The sequence below is a fragment of the Phalaenopsis equestris genome, unplaced genomic scaffold, assembly GCF_001263595.1.
Source record: "Phalaenopsis equestris unplaced genomic scaffold, ASM126359v1 Scaffold000840, whole genome shotgun sequence".
Taxonomy (NCBI): domain Eukaryota; kingdom Viridiplantae; phylum Streptophyta; class Magnoliopsida; order Asparagales; family Orchidaceae; genus Phalaenopsis; species Phalaenopsis equestris.
In genome coordinates this window covers 1,715,484-1,733,222 of record NW_018165280.1, presented here as the reverse complement: position 1 = coordinate 1,733,222, position 17,739 = coordinate 1,715,484, and the positions used below count along the sequence as shown (strand labels likewise).

The window sequence follows — 17,739 nt, the reverse complement described above, 5'->3', positions numbered from 1 at the left end:
ATTCAATTGAAAGTTTTGAATGATTAAAATATTATATTTAAAATTGATATAATTACTATGTAACAAGTTATGTTAAACATTATACGAGCTTCTATTCTTCCTTTCCCTCACTCTGAAAACCTTCTCACCCATAACACCTGAATGGTGAATATGAGACACTTCAGACCCATTGCTGTGAAATTCCGCTTGTCCCCCACCTACGCCACTACCCTCCATGATTCTCCTCCTTCACCGGTGAGCCTCCACCAAACCATCCGCTTCATCACCAAAGTCCGCCTCAAATGGGTGAAGAACCGCGGCCTTGACCACATTATCGACCGCGACACCGACATCAAAGCCGCCGCTCTCCTCATCGACCTTATTGGCCGTTCGCCATCTTCCTCACCCCTCCCTGTTCGTTCCCTCTCCCATCTCCAAAAAACACTAGGCCTCACCATACCCCTTCTCCGCTTCCTCCGTCGCTACCCCACCCTCTTCCTCGAATCCCCTCACCCGCGATACCCCTCCCTTCCCTCATTCTCCCTCGCCCCAGCTTCCGTCCTTCTTCGTCGCCGCGAACTCGATCTTTGCTCTGCTGACGCCGCTGCTGCGGCTTCCCGCCTTGCGCGCCTCCTCATGATGTCTCGTTCTCGTTCCCTTCCGCTCCGCGCTCTCGCTTCCCTCCGCTACGATCTCGGCCTCCCATCCACCTTCGCTACTTCACTTGTCCCTTCTCGCCCTGATCTCTTCCGAACTGTTTCGAGCGGCGGCCAGCACCGCCTCGCTCTCGTAGATTGGCCTTCCGATCTCGCTATCTCTGCCCTTCAGCTTCGCCACGCCGACTCCATTTCGAATCCTTCGTACCGGGATTTTAAACGCGGTGCGTTTTCCTCCGCCACGCCGCTCACCTTTGCCATGAGCTTTCCCCGTGGATATGGCGCGCAGAAGAAGGTCAAGGCCTGGATGGAGGAGTTTCACCGCCTTCCCTATTTTTCCCCTTATGACGACTGTTCTGGGATCGACCCAGAGAGCGAGTTGATGGAGAAGCGCACTGTAGGGGTTCTGCATGAGATTCTTAGCCTCATGATTCATAAGAAGACGAAGAGAAATTATATTAGGAGCCTGCGGGAGGAACTCGGGCTGCCTGAGAGGTTTACTAGGATTTTTACTAGGTATCCTGGTATTTTCTATTTGTCCATGAAGTGTAAGACGACAACTGTGATGTTAAGGGAAGGTTATCTGAGGGGGAAGCTTGTTGATCCCCATCCGATCACATTGTTGAGGGATAAGTTGTTTTATGTGATGAGGACTGGAATATTGTACAGGGGTAAGGGCATGTCAAAGCTAGTGTTGAATGAAGATGATTTAGACCGGTTAGGGGATGAAGGCGGCGGGGAAGAGAAGTTCGAGGGAGGGAGTCAGGGTTATGATGAGGATGAGGATGAAGAGGGTGAATGCTATGAAGTGGAGGATGATGAATCTGAATCTGAATCAGACTCAGATGAGGACTAAAATGAGCATTGGTTTTTCCTTATTTTACTTGATAGGAAGCTGGATGATTTGTCATGGGGGAGTTCTGTCCATGTGTGGTATTTTCTGCAGCATTCATGGTCAGTGCATGTAGTGCAGGCGAGCAGCAAGAAAGTATAATTCCTGAACTTTCTCCTGTCATATTTATTAGCTTGTTTTTCTGTGCTCTCTTTTTCCTTCAGGATCCATTCGTTGTCTGCAGTATGTTTCCTAGATTTCACAGTTTGATCTATTCATTCTCAGCATTTCTGGCTGTTGAATTGGTCCTAAAAATCTTGCTCAATTTTAAAATGCATCTATATAAAATTAAACTTTTGGTTTCCTTTTTGTATTATTTTGGTTTCTTACTATAATGTTTCTATAGTTGTCCAAAAATGACGATAAAAATACAATCTATTATGAATGAAGATTCCTCAAGAATTAAACTAATATGGTATCCTTATGGCAATTGAAATACATTCATGAACATTCCCATATTTTTTCAAAATATGTGTGCATATATTCTATGAATTCTCATGCATGTGAGAAATAAGATTTTGGGTGGATAAAAAGTTATTTTTAATGTTTATGTGATTAAAATGTTTCATTAAATGTTTTGGGTGGTTGGTATTTAAATGTCTTTTTTTTTTTAGAATAAGGGCATCCTAGAAATTGTGTTAATAAAGGCAGAGGTAGACCTAGGAAGGCTTGGGCTTATTGTTTAACATCGACCATCTGATGATCCGATTAGTAGAGTTGATGTTTTAGATTCGACTTGTGTTAAGAAAGGCAGGGTAGACCTTTGAAGACTTGTAGACCTAGGAAGGACTTGGGCTTATTGTATTAAAAATGATCTTAATTTATTAGAACTAAATGAAAATATGACACTAAATAGGACGCAATGGAGAAGAAGGATTCATGTAGCCGACACCACATAGTGGGATTAAGGTTTTGTTGTTGTTGTAAGGGCATCCTAGAAATTAGCTGTTAAACCCTTCTGAAAATTCATACTTAATGCTCATGCAAGTTCGATGAGAGTTAAGAATTTGGGAATGTCCATGCTTTTGAAAATTAGTTGTTAAACCCTTTTGAAACTCTTGATTGAAGGATTACAAGCCAACATGCTTTCCATTAGGTGCAAATTATAATGTGACATTTATTTAATTTGATTCTTTAACTTCACCCTCTGAAGTTCCAATTCCCATTCCCATCATACGGTTATTATTGTAATTTTTAAATTATGGCACTGCATCTTTTTCGGCTCACATGTATGCCTTATTTTAAGGGGCTGTAAAATTTGCTATGTTAGTGACTGACCTGATAACAAAAATGCAACATTATATTTCATTAATCTTCTCCTTCATGTTTTGTTAACATTAACAGAACTCTTTATGCACCATTGTTTTCTGGAGTGGTTCGTCTGAACATCATCTTGCCATATGAAATGTTTGTTGACTTTTTTATTTTTCTTTATATCCTGTTTGTTTTGCGTGCATGCATTTTTTGCATACTAGGTTATTATGTACGTCAATTTCTTGTTTTCATGTTCATCCAGCACATGGGCTCAACTTAACATTCTCTCTTTAACACGCTTGAAATGTCATTAGAAACCCATGTATGAAAGATTCTATGCAATGGACATTGTTATTGTCTTCTCCTGTAATCCAGGCCATCCACCATGATAATTTAATCCATCCAAATTTTTATTAATTGGCTAGAAGTTTAGAATTTTGTATTGGAAATTAATTTAATTCTGTTTCTGGGAAAAAAAAAAGAAAGTTTCTTCTCCTAACACTGATAATTGTAGTTAAGCCACTTCCAATGTTATAAGTCTTACTCCTAATGTAGTTCATGATTGTTCAGGGGGTCAAGTTTACTTTTGGTTGGCCGAGTTGATTTGAGTGAGGATAGAAAAATTTCTTTAAAATGTTTTCTTTTGGTCAGTCATTTGAGATGACTGCAGGTTAATGTTGTTGAGATATAATGTGATGCTGTTTTTTAAATTATAATTGGGTCTAGATAGTTTGATTATACAAGATTATGCTAGTAATTGTAAAATTATTGAAGCTGATTGCATGGATTTGTTTTGTTTTTAGAAGAGTAAATGTTGATTTTTAAGATGTAGATGAAAAACATTTTCATGGAGAAATTTTGCTTGGTAAGATTTTGAGTTCTTCTTTTTATTTATTTATTTATTGTTGAAGATGATTATTGTTAGATTATAGTGTTGTTGTTTTTGTTTTTTTTTTTTTTGCTTTGGATTCTGGAGGTCAGACGTAGACGAAGAACAAGTTAACATGGATATATGAAAATTTACTCTAACTACGTTATTTATTTGATTGCTTTTATGAAGTGTGTATTGCATAAATTCATAAATCCTCAAGTATTATGAGTTTTGAGGGGCAATTACGTACAGCCCACCTGAAACTTGTTATTTACAAATCAACCACCCTCTTTCATCCATTTTTCAAATTCTCACTTAAATATCAAGTTCATGGTAAAACCCATCCCATATTTTTAATTTTTACGAAAGTCTCAATAGTTTGACTATGGCATGTGGAAATACATTGGCTCAGTAGTTCAAAAAAATAATCTGGGTAGTTAATTTGTAAATATCAATGTTTAGGGTGGTCTGTATGTATTTATCCCTATTTATAAACATATGACTTCTAGCATGCTTATATTTTGACACAGTAGTGTATAATTTGGGTTATTTTCTAAGGTAATTTACAATTGTAATTGTAGATGAAGTAGCTAATAAGTTTATTTTGCATAAATAAATGCTAAGTTTTTTAATATTCAATTTCTAAAAATTAAATTCATAAATTGAATTTAATATTAACAATTTGAAATTTTTATGCCATTTTTTTTTTGTTAAAGTCAAGACCAATAAACACGAATCTCAAAAAACATCATTTTTAAATTGTTTGCATACAATGATGGGTATTTATAGATAAGAGCTTAATCTATACAATTGTAAGAAGTGTAGCAATTGCAATAATTTCAATTAAAATAAAATGTCATGTGTGTTTTATATGAATTTGCTGGTCCCCAACCATGCGGATCAATTGTTTTCTGCCAACTTTCCATTCTCTATATTGTTGGAATTGTTGGACTCCTCTTCACTCATTTCCTACGGCTTTCTTTCTGTGATGAATCCATGGGACTGCTAAATCAGTGGACATGCCTTTTGTGTCTTGAATTAGTTGTTTGAGACCTGCCATTCGTAGTTTGTTCATTATATTATTGAATGCATAATTGCAAATTTCTTCTATGACTATATCAACGAATTTGCCAACTGTTAGGAGTGTAAATCAATTCGCACACTCTGTTTTTAAATATTTGATTTAGTTTTATGTTGTTTGGTGGATTATGGGCAAAGCCCTCATATTCTCTAGTATATTATTTAGCTACTGAAGTTTACAAATTTCTTGAGCTATTGGTAAATTTAGATTATGTATTTGAGCTGCAAACCACTTATTATTTTATGCTTCTCGATGTTGGTAGATTTCTTTCAAGTAGTGATAATCTGAAGTTGATTTCTATTGGTGATCCCAAATATTTTTCTTGTTGGAAGGTAGAAGAGGGAGAGATGGATGTCAGACCCACGAGGAGGTCTCAGAGATTGTATATTAAGCTCGGGCCTTCGGTAAGCCCGAAAATATGGCTCATTTGATGTTTTTTGAGCTATAGGATTATATATATATATATATATATATATATATATATATAGCTAGAGAGAGAGATCCTCAAAAGCAAAGGAAGTCTTGGGATCCATTCTATCTTAGCTTGGCTTTCCTTTTATACAATAAGGAAAAATAATAAGAAATATATTTAGTAATGTACGACTCTCATCTATGTTTTCTTGAAATAAGACCGTGGCGGGGATGCAGACATCACTTTTAAAGATGGATGGATTTGTGTTCTTGCTGGTAATGATGACCATTTCCAGTAATTGCCTCTCTCTAGGTGGTTTAGACTTCCATCTGTGAGTGGAAGAGATGAATTCAGCATACCGACTTTCTTTTAAGAATACGTGTAAAGACCCTTTACAGCCGTATTTCCATACACTTGTAATTTCTGGGTTTCATTTCTCTTGTAGCGACTTTCAAGGATTTAATTTTGTATAATATATGTTATAATGTTTTAGTTTATGCATGAATTGACTCGTGAGCCTTATCACAAATATAATATTTGGCTTGAGTACGTAATCTATAGATTAAATTTTCAGCCAGTCTCTGATTCTTTCTTTTGCCAATTTTAGTTTCTGGCTTGGTTAATATTATGGTATGACTCATATAATATAGGGACGGATGTCAGAATGAAGCAGAGCGGAAGAATCTGTCCAAATCGGGAAGTTACGTTATGTTGGTTGGGGGTGTTGGGCAACGCCCCGCGGTACGGTATATGAGTAATATTGTAATATTATACTTAGGATTTACTTCTAGGGTTATAAATATACATGTTAGTAACCCCAGGAGGTATCCCTGATTTCTGTAATCTCTTTTTTGAATATTGTAAGGAACTCGTCGCTCTGCTTCCGAGAACGTAGATATCTTTGCTGAACATCGTTAAATATTTGTGTGTTCTTCTGGATTTGTGTTGATTCCAAATTTTCTTCGCCTTAAATTTTCAACAAGTGGTATCAGAGCGAGGTTCGAGGGCAGAGAAGAAAAATTTGGGCGGTGCAGGAATAAAGAAGATTTAGCAGAGGAGTTTGACGACAGTTCGAATTTCGGCCAGTGGAAGTTCGAAGACGAAACCCGGCTTTGGTTCGGAATCACAGGAAAATCGAACAGCAAGGCTTCAACGACAGATCGCGAGAGGAGTTCGCGACCAGACGAAACATTATTGATGATTTCTCCAAGAATATTTGGGTATTTTTCTTGAAACAGAAATATGAAGTTTTCTCTAAATTTTAGTTATGGAAAACTGATGTGGAGAACCAAACTGACAGAAAGATCAAATATTTGAAGTCCGATAATGACACAAAGTACACAGATTCACAGTTTTAGATTTTCTGTAAGGAACATGAGATTCAGAGACATTTTTCAGTGCGCACGACACCACAACAGAATAGTTTGACAAAAAAGATGAACATGTCCTTAACTAAGAGGGAAAGTTGTTTGAGACTGAATGCAAAGCTTCATAAGAGTATTTGGGCAGAGACTGTGAATATGACATGTTATCTCATCAATAGATCACCTCGAGTATCGTTGGGTGGCAATTTCGCAGAAGAGGTATGGACAACTAATCCAGTAAATTTCGATTATTTACGGATTCTTGGTTGTCGTGCTTCTGTGCATGTACCTGGAGATGAAAGATCAAAACTTGATGCAAAATCCAAGAAGTGCATCTTTCTGGGCTATAAGAAAGATGTGAAAAGATACAAGTTTTGGGATCTGATTGCAAAGAAGATGATGATCAGTAGAGATGCAACTTTTGATGAACCGTCCATGTTACATCAGAATCAAGAAAAAAAGTGCAAGAGAACTGTTTCAATTCAGATACAATGCAGATGAATTTAGAACATCCAGAAACAACTGAGAGAGTTGAATGTTTAAATCCAACACCTGGTGATTCCATTCTAAATGATCTGCAGAATTATAATATAGCCAGAGACAGAGATAGACATATCAATATAAGTCCTCATAGCAGATTGGGTTATGGAGACTTGGTCTCTTGTGCACTTCTCATTAGTAATGATGATCCAACCATTTTTCAATGAGCTATCACTAGTCAGGAGAAAGGGAAATGAATTGGTGCAATGGTTGAGGAGATAGTCTTTGCTGAAAAATCGCACTTGGGAGCAAGTTCAGCTTTTTGAGGGAAATAAAACTATTGGTTGCAAGTGGGTGTACAAAAGGTAACCAGTAATATCAGAAAGAAGGGGAAAATTTCAAGACTCGACTGGTAGCAAATGAATTTTTACAACAGAAGAGAATAAATTATGATAAAATGTTTTCTACGGTGGTCAGACATACTTCAATCAGTGCAGTGCTTGCATTAATATCCATTTGAGATTTGCATTTGGAGCAGATGAATGTTAAAACTGCTTTATTGCATGGTGATTTGGAGGAGCAAATTTACATGGAGTAGCCAGAAGGTTTCACTCAACCTGGATATGAATATCTAGTTTGCATGTTAAAGAAATCGCTGTATGGGCTGAAACAGTCTCCAAGACAATGATACAAGCGATTCGACTCCTAAATGATTCAGATTGACTACAAGAGATGTGAGTATGATTGTTGTGTTTATGTGAAGAGCCTTGATGATCGTTCTATTATTTTTTTGTTACTGTATGTTGATGATATACTGATTGTTGCAAAGAATTTGAATGATGTCCGTGGTTTGAAAGCTTTATTGAGCTAGAAATTTGAAGGGAAAGACTTGGTCTTACAAAGAAGATTCTTGGAATTGAGATTTATCGAGACAGAGGCTCAAGACGATTATGTTTATCTCAACGAGACTATGTTGATAAAGTGTTGCACAAGTTTGAGATGAGCAAAACAAAGCTTGTAAGCACTCCTTTGACAAATCATTTTAAGCTTTCTTCAGAACAGTGTCCTAAGACATACAAAAATCAAATATATGATAAATGTTCTATATGCCAGTGCACTTGGTTGCTTGATTTATGCAATGATTTGTACTCGTCCTGATTTGGCTTACGCTGTTAGTCAAGTTTGCAAATACATGGCTAAACCTAGAAGACGACATTGAGAAACAATCAATTGGATTTTTAGGTATTTGAAGGGTACTGTAGGACATGAAATTATTTTTCGCAATTAGCAGAATGATCCTTCAGTTGTGAGGTACGTTGATTCAGATTGTGCAAGTGATTTGGATGACAGAAGGTCTACAATTGGATATGTGTTTACTCTTGGTGGATGACCTATATGTTGGAAATCAACAATTCAGTCTATTGTGACATTATCTACAACTGAAGCGTGACAACAACTGAAGCTGCTAAAGAAGCCTTATGACTTACTGGGCTAGTAAAAGAACTGAGCATTGAGCAAGGTGGAGTTCGGTTGCATTGTGACAGTCAGAGTACTATTTATTTGGGTAAGAACTAGGTGTACCATGTGAGAACCAACCACATTAATGTCAGATATCACAAGATCAAAGAATTGATTGCAGAAGGTTAATACTGATGAAAATAAAGCTGATATGTTGGCCAAACCAGTTACTGTCAACAAGTTCTTGCATTTATTGGACTTGTTGAATGTGTGCAATTGCTAGAGAAGCATGGTGGCCCAACCCACAGTGGTGCATGTGTAACTCCCATGTATCTTTATTCTCTTAAGGGGCTGGATATTCGCCAAGGTGGAGATTTGTTATTGTATGACTCATAACCATATAGAGACAGATGCTGGAACGAAGCGGAGCGGAAGAATCTGTCCAAATTGGGAAGTTAGTTTATGTGGGTTGGGGGTACGGTACATGAGTAATGTTGTAATTACATATTGTACTTAGAGTTTACTCATAGAGTTATAGATAAACATGTTAGTAACCTCAGGAGTTATCCCTGATTTCTGTAATCTCTTTTCTGAATATTGAAAGGAACTCGTCGCTCTGCTCCTAAGTGCGTAAACATCTTTGCCTAACTTCGTTAAATCTCTGTGTGTTCTTTTGAATTTGTGTCGATTTCAATTTTTCTTCGCTCTAATTTCTCAACAGTTAATTTGGAGTTTCACATGATTTGTGCTCTATCATATTTGTTTCTCTTGGTAGATCTATGGCATGTTTTTGGTGAGGGAGGAATGACACTTTCTTTTAATTCTGTGGCTTGGGTAAGCATTTATGTTTGTCAGCTTTTTCATCTCAAATCTTTTAATATTTTTTTAATATTTTTTCTTTTCGAGTGATAATATCTGCTTGGTCCTTAACACGTGCTAATTATATCATTAAAACTAATTATTCAATATTTAGTCAATTTTTGTTAAAATAAAATCAAGTTATTAATTTTTTTAATTATTATTATTAATATAATAAGATATATTTATTGAAAAATATGCTTACGTGCTGCAAAATTATTTTTGTTTTTATATTTTTAAAAATTTTCAATTTATATTTATATTATTACATCGACAAGAAAAATTTGAGTGTTATGGATAAAAAAATAAAAATTAATTATTAAATATATAACTGCCAGTGCCAACGCCAACTCGCTATGTCCGAAACCTCGTGCTTTGAAATGCCTTCCCTCGCACGTGCTGGAACGGATTCTTCAAATACAATTTATCCGAAGATGAAGTCCGGAATGACTTTTTTCTTCTTTTCTTAGCCGGCGGATATTATCCGACGGTCGAAGTAACATGAATGTCCCCTTTCGGCTCCCTGCTCATGTATAAGCTATGTGCGACGAAAGCCTTTTGTGCACGTCTAAGCACGCAAATATTTTCCGGTTGGTGGCACGGCTCTGTTGCCAGACTTCTTTCTCTCTCTGCTCTTGTCGGGAAATTAGTGTGAAATCCATCACGGAAGGCGATCTTAATCAGGCTTTGGCATGCCTTCTAAGTTTCTTCAGAAATGGTGATGTATCGCCGGAGCTGCTTGGATGGCCCGCCCATCTAAAGAAAACGATGTCTCGGCGCGTCGCAGGTGTAGAGAAAGCAGCTTAAAAGGTAATCTTCTGTTTTAGGAACGACTGTGAGGTTGCTTCAGAAATCGTAATGCTTAGCGGGAACAACTTGGGTGGCCCGCTCATCTAAGGGAAAAACACCAGTCTCTGTGCGTCGCCGGTGTAGAGAGCGGGTGGATCTGCTTGCTGATGGAGATGTGGTTAATCTGAGCCCTCCGACCCACAATTTCTTTACTTATATTTTCTCGACGGGATGCTTGTTGCTTGCTTACGAGTTTGTTTTGCTCAAGGCTTTGAGCATCATTAGAGCAAGATGGGTGCTCATTAGCGTTTTGAGTTGAATCGCTGTTTTCTTAAGTCCAAGGGGAAGCCGGATTTAAAGGATGACTGGGAGCATTAATTGAGCATTATTTAAGCTGGATTTAACTTAAATCCTTCAAGATTTTTTAAAAAATCATGGTTCAGTCATACATAATCTTAAATCTCATTTTTATCTTGTTTTACATTAAAGTTTTTAAAATCGGCATTGGCCGGATTTAGTTTAAAATTTCATTTCTTACCAATTCTTTTCGCACATACAAAGCTGATCCTGTCGTTATTCCTGTTAGCTCCCGCTGTGTTTTCTTTTTCATTGAGGTTTTCTGGAATTTCGGGGACTAGAATTTAGGGCATAAATATGAGGGATTCGGTTCTTATTCTACAAAAAAGGTCAGAAGATTTACTTACATATCACTCAATTCCTATGTATTTACATTTTTAACACCTAAACTTCAATTTTCATCACTCCATGGTGTTATTTTTAATGCCCAAAAGTTTATTCATCCCCATGTTGTTTCTCATTTCGCCAAAATTATTCCAGCGGATATTAGCCCAAATAAAAAAGGGGGCATATCTAATTTTTAAACTTTGCTCTTTTAGATTTGCACCTCCCAAATTTTTCATACCAATCTAAAGTTCCATTGTTTAAATTTTTAAAAAATAAAGTCCACATTTTATTGCATGAGATGACATATTCTTAAAAATTGAAATTTTGGGGTAGATATGTAAATACAAAGAGTTGAAGTGTGCTTATGTAATTGCTACATCAATATGAAAATTTGCATACATAACAAACAATTTCTATTTATTTACACATCAAACACCCAAAAGTTGATATTTACATTTATAACATTTTTGTGTCATGATAATAAAAAGTCTATTAGTTGAAATATATGAGTTTTGAGGAATATAAAGTAAAAGACATTATTTATTACATCTTACTTGAGTTAAATTCTAATTGTAACCAAACAATCTTTACTTCTGCTTGCAAATTCATCACGAATGGTGATCTTCTTCCCTCAATTCAGTAAGATGGTATATCTTTGGTTGGCGCTTTCTAGGTTGTAATTCTTCATTGATATTTTATTGCATTGGCATGCAATAGCTTGGAAGGCGCGTGCATTTTGCATGCAACGTTGTGTCTGGCTCGACGTGAATAATAAATAGATGAAACTGAGTGATGGAAGAAAACAATAATTCTATATTTATTTTCTTCCTTTTTAATGTTGTTTATAGCTTTCATCTGCTGTGTTGAGCACCCTTAAGTTGCACCATCCCATAGATGCGTTATGTTGTGATTTCAAGTTCTCACGACAAAAAAGTGGATATTATGTGTTGTTCAAGTAATAAGTGGACATTGGATAGTTTTTAGTTTTCTGTATATAAATGCCCCAAAAAATGATATGATGTGCACTATCTCAATTCTGAATAAAGCTATTCTAGGTGTTATCTTATTTTGGTGAAATTTAGCTTTATTATATCCATCTCAGCAAAAATTTGTGGATTGCATCGTCATGATTTTTGCCACTTTAGCTTTTATGTTTTGCTGCATGTCCGAAGATATGCAGCGGTAGAGTAATAATTTAGCTTATAAGCGTTGGACAAAGATCCAACACACACACAAATAAAAGAAAAATAAGTAGGACGAGACATGTTAATTTCTTATGCGAAATACCTAAGAAAGTGGGAAAAATCATAGGGCCTAATATAGTTGAAATAATTCACTTTGTAATTGTGAGTACATATGCTCACTCTTTTGTTGAATTAGAGAAGATGAAATTAGAATGTTGATAGACAACAAGAGTTTAGTAATAATAGATATAATGGGCCGCAAAGACAGTAGTCGATTGCTTTGCAGGTTGCTGCATGCTATGAATGTTGTAAATGGTGGCAATAGCAGCTGCTTATCATGGATGCTGTAGATCAAATTCATGGTTGTTGTTACCCTTTTAGGTGGTAGATGGCTGCATCACAAGCGTTATGTGGGTATAGAGGGTGTCATTACAAGCTGTAAGAGCTGTGAACCACGTAGGCCGTAGCTTGTCACATAGGCCGTAGCTAGGATTTTGAATAACGTCCATAAACTACAGAGGCCAAGGCTCGGAGCTGCATGAGCCGTGAGCCTTTTAGGATGTAGTTGGTATCATAGGCTGTGCCCTTTAGGTGCGATAACAGTGAAAAGTTGATATTAAAATTTATAATATTTTAGTGTCATGATATTAACAATTCTATAAGCTGAACTATGTTAGTTTTGAGGCTTATAAAGTAACAAATTTCTTTATTACATCCTACTTGAGTTAGATCTTAGTTGTAAGCAAACAACCTTTACTTCTGCTGGCTATTCATCAGGAAATGTGATCTTCCACCACACTATTGGGGAGTGGGTTTGCTTTTGCTGGCACTTTCCAGATTTTAATGCTTCTATGATATCATGTTGCATTGGCGGGAAACATTTTGGAAGGCATGTGCATCTTGCATGCAACTGCTGTGTCGGGTTGATGTGAAGAATAAATAGGTGGAACTCGGTGTTGAAAAAAAAAAAGTCAAATCTTTCGTTTATTTTCTCCATTTTAGGGTTCTTCAGCTTTTCTATCTGCTGTGTTGAGCAACTTTTGATGCACCATCCCATAGATGCATTATGTTTGTGCTTTCAAATTTTTAGGAAAAAAAAATTATTTAGTTGTTTGTGTGTACAGTGCACATCGGATGGTATTAAGCTTTATGTATTTAAATGCCCCAAAAAAATGATGTGATGTACGTTTCTTTTATGGATAAATTTATTTTAGTTGCTGGCTTATTCTGGTGAAATATATCTTTAATATATCCATCTCAGCGGAAGTTCACTGATTGCATCATCATGACATTTCTTGCTCAATTTATTGTATATTCCAATATTTGCTGTACAGTTTGGTTGCTTCTCTTCTACTTCTTTTTACCACCCTTATCTTATGAACAATTTCATGCAATTCTCGGGTGAGTAATTAAGTACTCACCTTTATCTCCATCACTTTGAATTTCAAGAATCTCCGCATCCCTCACTTTAATTTTTTATCTTTTTATGGATTGGGCGATGATGATGAAATCAGTCATAAAAGACAAGCATGCCAACCCTACGTCAGAGCAGAAATTAATTAGATGCTAATTCAGTGATGTGTGTTATTCCCATCCGGTGGCAATGGAGTAGCTTGGATGGCCTGTGCATCTGTTATGGGTAACCGTTACTTAGTTGTCACCGAGTGAGAATTGGTGGTTTGATCTGTCCATTGGCGTAAAATGGTTGGCATGTAGAAGGGAAGCATTGTGAAAGAGTTGGAGTAGCATATAAAGCTTATATCTCTTCATTCTCCCTATTTTATCTATTATGTAGCATATAAAGTCAATTATCCCTTTTCTCCCTCCCTCCCTCTCTCTCTTTCACTCACTCACTCACTCTCTCTCTTTCTCTCTCTCTCTCTCTTTCTATCTCTTTATATATATATATATATATATATTTGAGCTATGATGATGAACAAATTTTTATGGTTCTTCATAGTTCTGCCATCTTCTCATGCAGTGGCGAGGAAGCAGCTTGGCTGGCCCATGTCTTTGGAGTCAACCACTGCTTCCATGAGCTAGATTTTGGGAATTTGTGGGATATACATTTTGATGGGGCAAAGATAAATCTGAGTTTTTGATTCTCCTCTTTACTTTTTATATCTTCGAGCAATCAAATGAGCTCATATTATCTTTTTATTAAGGCAAAGTTTGGGTTTGTTCATAGCAGCACTTTACACTTAATATAAAACTCATTTATTTTTTGCTCCAAATATGGAGTTTCTCTTTTTTCTTAGGTTCTAATTTTCTTTGTGAATGTACGATAGTGATTAAATTGTATGTTGCTGTACATTCATGGTGCCTGAAGAGCCTCTTCAACTTTTTTCAAGTAATGGTAATGGTGCCGCATGGATGATCTATGACTCGATGGGGATCAAATACGTCTAATTTTCTCTATGATTGTGCGATTTTGATTAAATTGTATGTGAACGGATATTCATGTTGCTTCAGGAACCTCTTCTACTTTTCCAAGCAATGGTAATGGTGCAGCACGGATGATCCTTGAATCATTTGGAACCGCTGCAGGGAATCTGTATTGACTCTTATTTCAGTACAAATGTATAGCTTTGGTTTTGAATTTCGATATTCAGATAGGTGTCGCACTATAAATGGTGTTGACGTGATTATAGATAAGAGTGAAAGATAATGCAATAAAAATTTATTGAATTTTAGAATTATTGCCCTAACGGTTGTTGTTGATACTAAGATTTCTATTGTTTTAAGTGTTTATGCCTTACAAATAGGTTTAGATATAGGCGCAAAAGAAAAATTTTAGAATGATTTAAAAGAATTAATACAAATGATATCTCTTGATGAAATACTTTTTATTGGAGGAGGTTTAAATGGACATGTTGGTAGTGTGATAAAAAATTTAGAAATATTCATGGTGACTATGGTTTCTGAGTGATTAATGAAGAAGATAGAATTATATTAGATTTTGTTTTATCATAAGTTTTTTTTTTTTGCCAATTCTTTATTTATGGAAAGAGTTGAGCATTTTATTACTTTGAAGAATGGGTCTAATAAAACACAAATTGTTTTTTTTTCTAATGAGAAAAAGAGTTCTTCTAGAATGTAAAGATTGTATTGTCATTCCAGGTGAAATTCAAGTCCTCAACATCGATTATTGTTCTGGAACTCCAGGCAAGTGAAGCTACACATATTGCATTTTCAACAAAAAGCTTCTTTCTGAATTTCTGATGTAACTGAGTAAAAATGTAAAGGCAGATTCGTGCCCCAAGCTGGATCGTGCTAGATCCATCCAGCCTTCACGCGGGATTTCCTGCTATCGCGAAATCTCGCGAGAAATCGTGATCCTGCTCTTGCTTCTTCACCACTACCGCTTCTGCGATGCCAAGCAAACCGACCCCGTTTTCTAAGCGCTTGAACCAGGCGCTGTTTTAACCCCTGTAACCTGTTTTAGGAAAAAATTATTCCATACGGATAGCGTATGCAGAAATACATATGCAGTTCGATCTCCACCGTTCATCCGGGCAAACATGTATTTTTCTGTGCAGCATGGATGATCTTATGACTTGATGGGGGACCGTGCTTCTAATTTTTTTTTTATTGTGCGAAAGTGATTAAATTTTTATGTGAATGGATATTCACGGTGATTCAGGTTCCTCTTCTACTTTTCTTGAGCAATGGTATTGGTGCAGCTTGAATAATCCTTTAATCTATGGGGGGACCACAGCATCAATGTGTCAAGGGAAAAATTTTCTGTCCGGACTCTGACATAACCCGACGTCCGGACTCCCAGTAATATCTCACCTTGTGTGCTATATCGGGCCCACCATTGGTAGAGAATATGTGCTTACTTTTTTGTTTTGATGAAACTGGGTTAATCTGATCCTCTATTCTCCTGTTTCTGCTTTGCTTTTCTTTATATTGGTGCAAGTTGTAGGAAGTCTATGAGGGTAACTGTTGTATCCATGATATATTTACATTTTTAATATCTAAACTTCAATATCTATATGGTCTGAAAGATTATATTTGCTTGATTTGTGCAAATTTTGGCTATTGTGAGGGTTTTAAAATCAAATATCCCTTCTCTCTCTCTGTCATATATATGTAAAGTTCTCGATGGTAAAAAATTCTTAAGGCTTATCAGTGTATAGTTTTTAAGTATTTATGAAATTAAATATCCAAAAAGGCGGTTTGGTGGTCGGATGTAAGCAGGATTTTTCTTGCATTTTTTTTTAGCTCTGTTTTGGCATAAATATGTAGCTTCATTATAAGTTAGACCTTTTCTCTCTCTGTCTCTGTCTCTGTACATGTATAGGGGCATTTACATAGGTATCACCCGATTCCCATGTATTTCATATCTGACACCTAAACTTTACTTTTTGCAGTTTTACCCCAAAATCATTTATATCACATAAAAAATACCACATTTTAACTTTTAAGTGATACAACTTGTCATGTCTAGGGCTTATTCCATATTTAATTTCCGATCTTTTATTATTTTAAGCATATAATTGGTGCACTAAAAATTGAATGGATATTTTCAATTTGGCTGAAATTGTGATGTCTTAATTTGTTCTTTGTGTCTTATTTAACCTGTATTCAAATGATCCGTATTATAATGCTGCCTGAGAATGTTGACTTGATCCTAGATGGCTTGCGTTAATGCATCAATGGTGTAATTAGGGGCATCTAAACGGCTCGTTGTTTGCGAACAACTCTTGTTTAGCTCATTGAACGTTCGCTAGGAAAATTGTGCTCGATAAATAAACAAGCCGAACAAAAAAAAAAAAATTTGTTTGTTCGTGTTTGGCTCGTTTTGATGAATTTTATTTTTAATTAAAAGTATTAACTTAAAAATAGAATAAAAATATTAAATTCTGTTTTATTGGATATTTTAATATAAATAATAAGATTTAAATCTCGTCCTTACCCTTAACAACAAACGTGTGCGTGACTAAGGATGTTAAAATGGCTCGTTGTTCGTGAAGAGTCCTTGCTCGGGTCACTAAGCAAATGAGCCGAACATGAACGAATTTTTTTTTGCTTGATATATTAAAAAGCCAAACACAAACTGTATTTTTTAATGAGGCGAACATGTGTCGACACATGGGCTTGCTCAAGCTCGGCTAGATTACACCGCTATAGGTATTTCAGCATTCCAAGATAACTCATTTGTTTGCAATATTTTTTTTTAATTTGTGCGCCTTTATCTTTGGCTTACTAGAAAGTTGACACAATTATGTTTAATTATCATTTTTTTTTTTGCTTCTTTTATGAATTTTCAGTAATCAGATCCTCATATCTAACGTCTAGACTTTTATTTTACATTTGCTCACACACACACACACACACACACACACACACACACACACACACACACATTCTTTGAAAGAACCAACAGATTATATATATATATATATATATATAGATCCAGAGATATTTCTTCACATACTGATCCCTGATTGTTTAAATGTGCCTTTTTTGTCCTAGAGCCTATAGAACTGCCTAGTTGGCTTCCAAACTTTTTAAATTTTAGCTGATGTAGGGTTATGTAGGTGCTAGTTAAATTAGCCATGCAAGGCATACTTGCTCTTAGCAAAGGTGCTTTAGAGATCTACTCCTTTCGTGCAATTAGGGCTGTCAATTTGGCTCGTTGTTCGTGAACAGCTCGTGTTCGGCTCGTTAAGCAGCTCGTGTTCGGCTCGTTCGTTAAGCCTAACGAGCCGAACACGAACAAATTTTTAAGCTCGAAATGTAAACGAGCCGAACACGAACAACAATTTGTT

The 17,739-nt window shown here is 36.2% G+C and overlaps 1 protein-coding gene across 1 annotated transcript; it reads left to right on the top strand.

The window, feature by feature from the left end:
• The first annotated feature begins 102 nt into the window (after window positions 1-102).
• Window positions 103-1,787, top strand: LOC110031625 (protein ROOT PRIMORDIUM DEFECTIVE 1). The gene has a single exon (XM_020734929.1). The coding sequence runs from the start codon at window positions 142-144 to the stop codon at window positions 1,489-1,491; it is 1,350 nt and encodes a 449-aa protein (XP_020590588.1). The 5' UTR covers window positions 103-141; the 3' UTR covers window positions 1,492-1,787.
• Window positions 1,788-17,739: the final 15,952 nt, after the last annotated feature.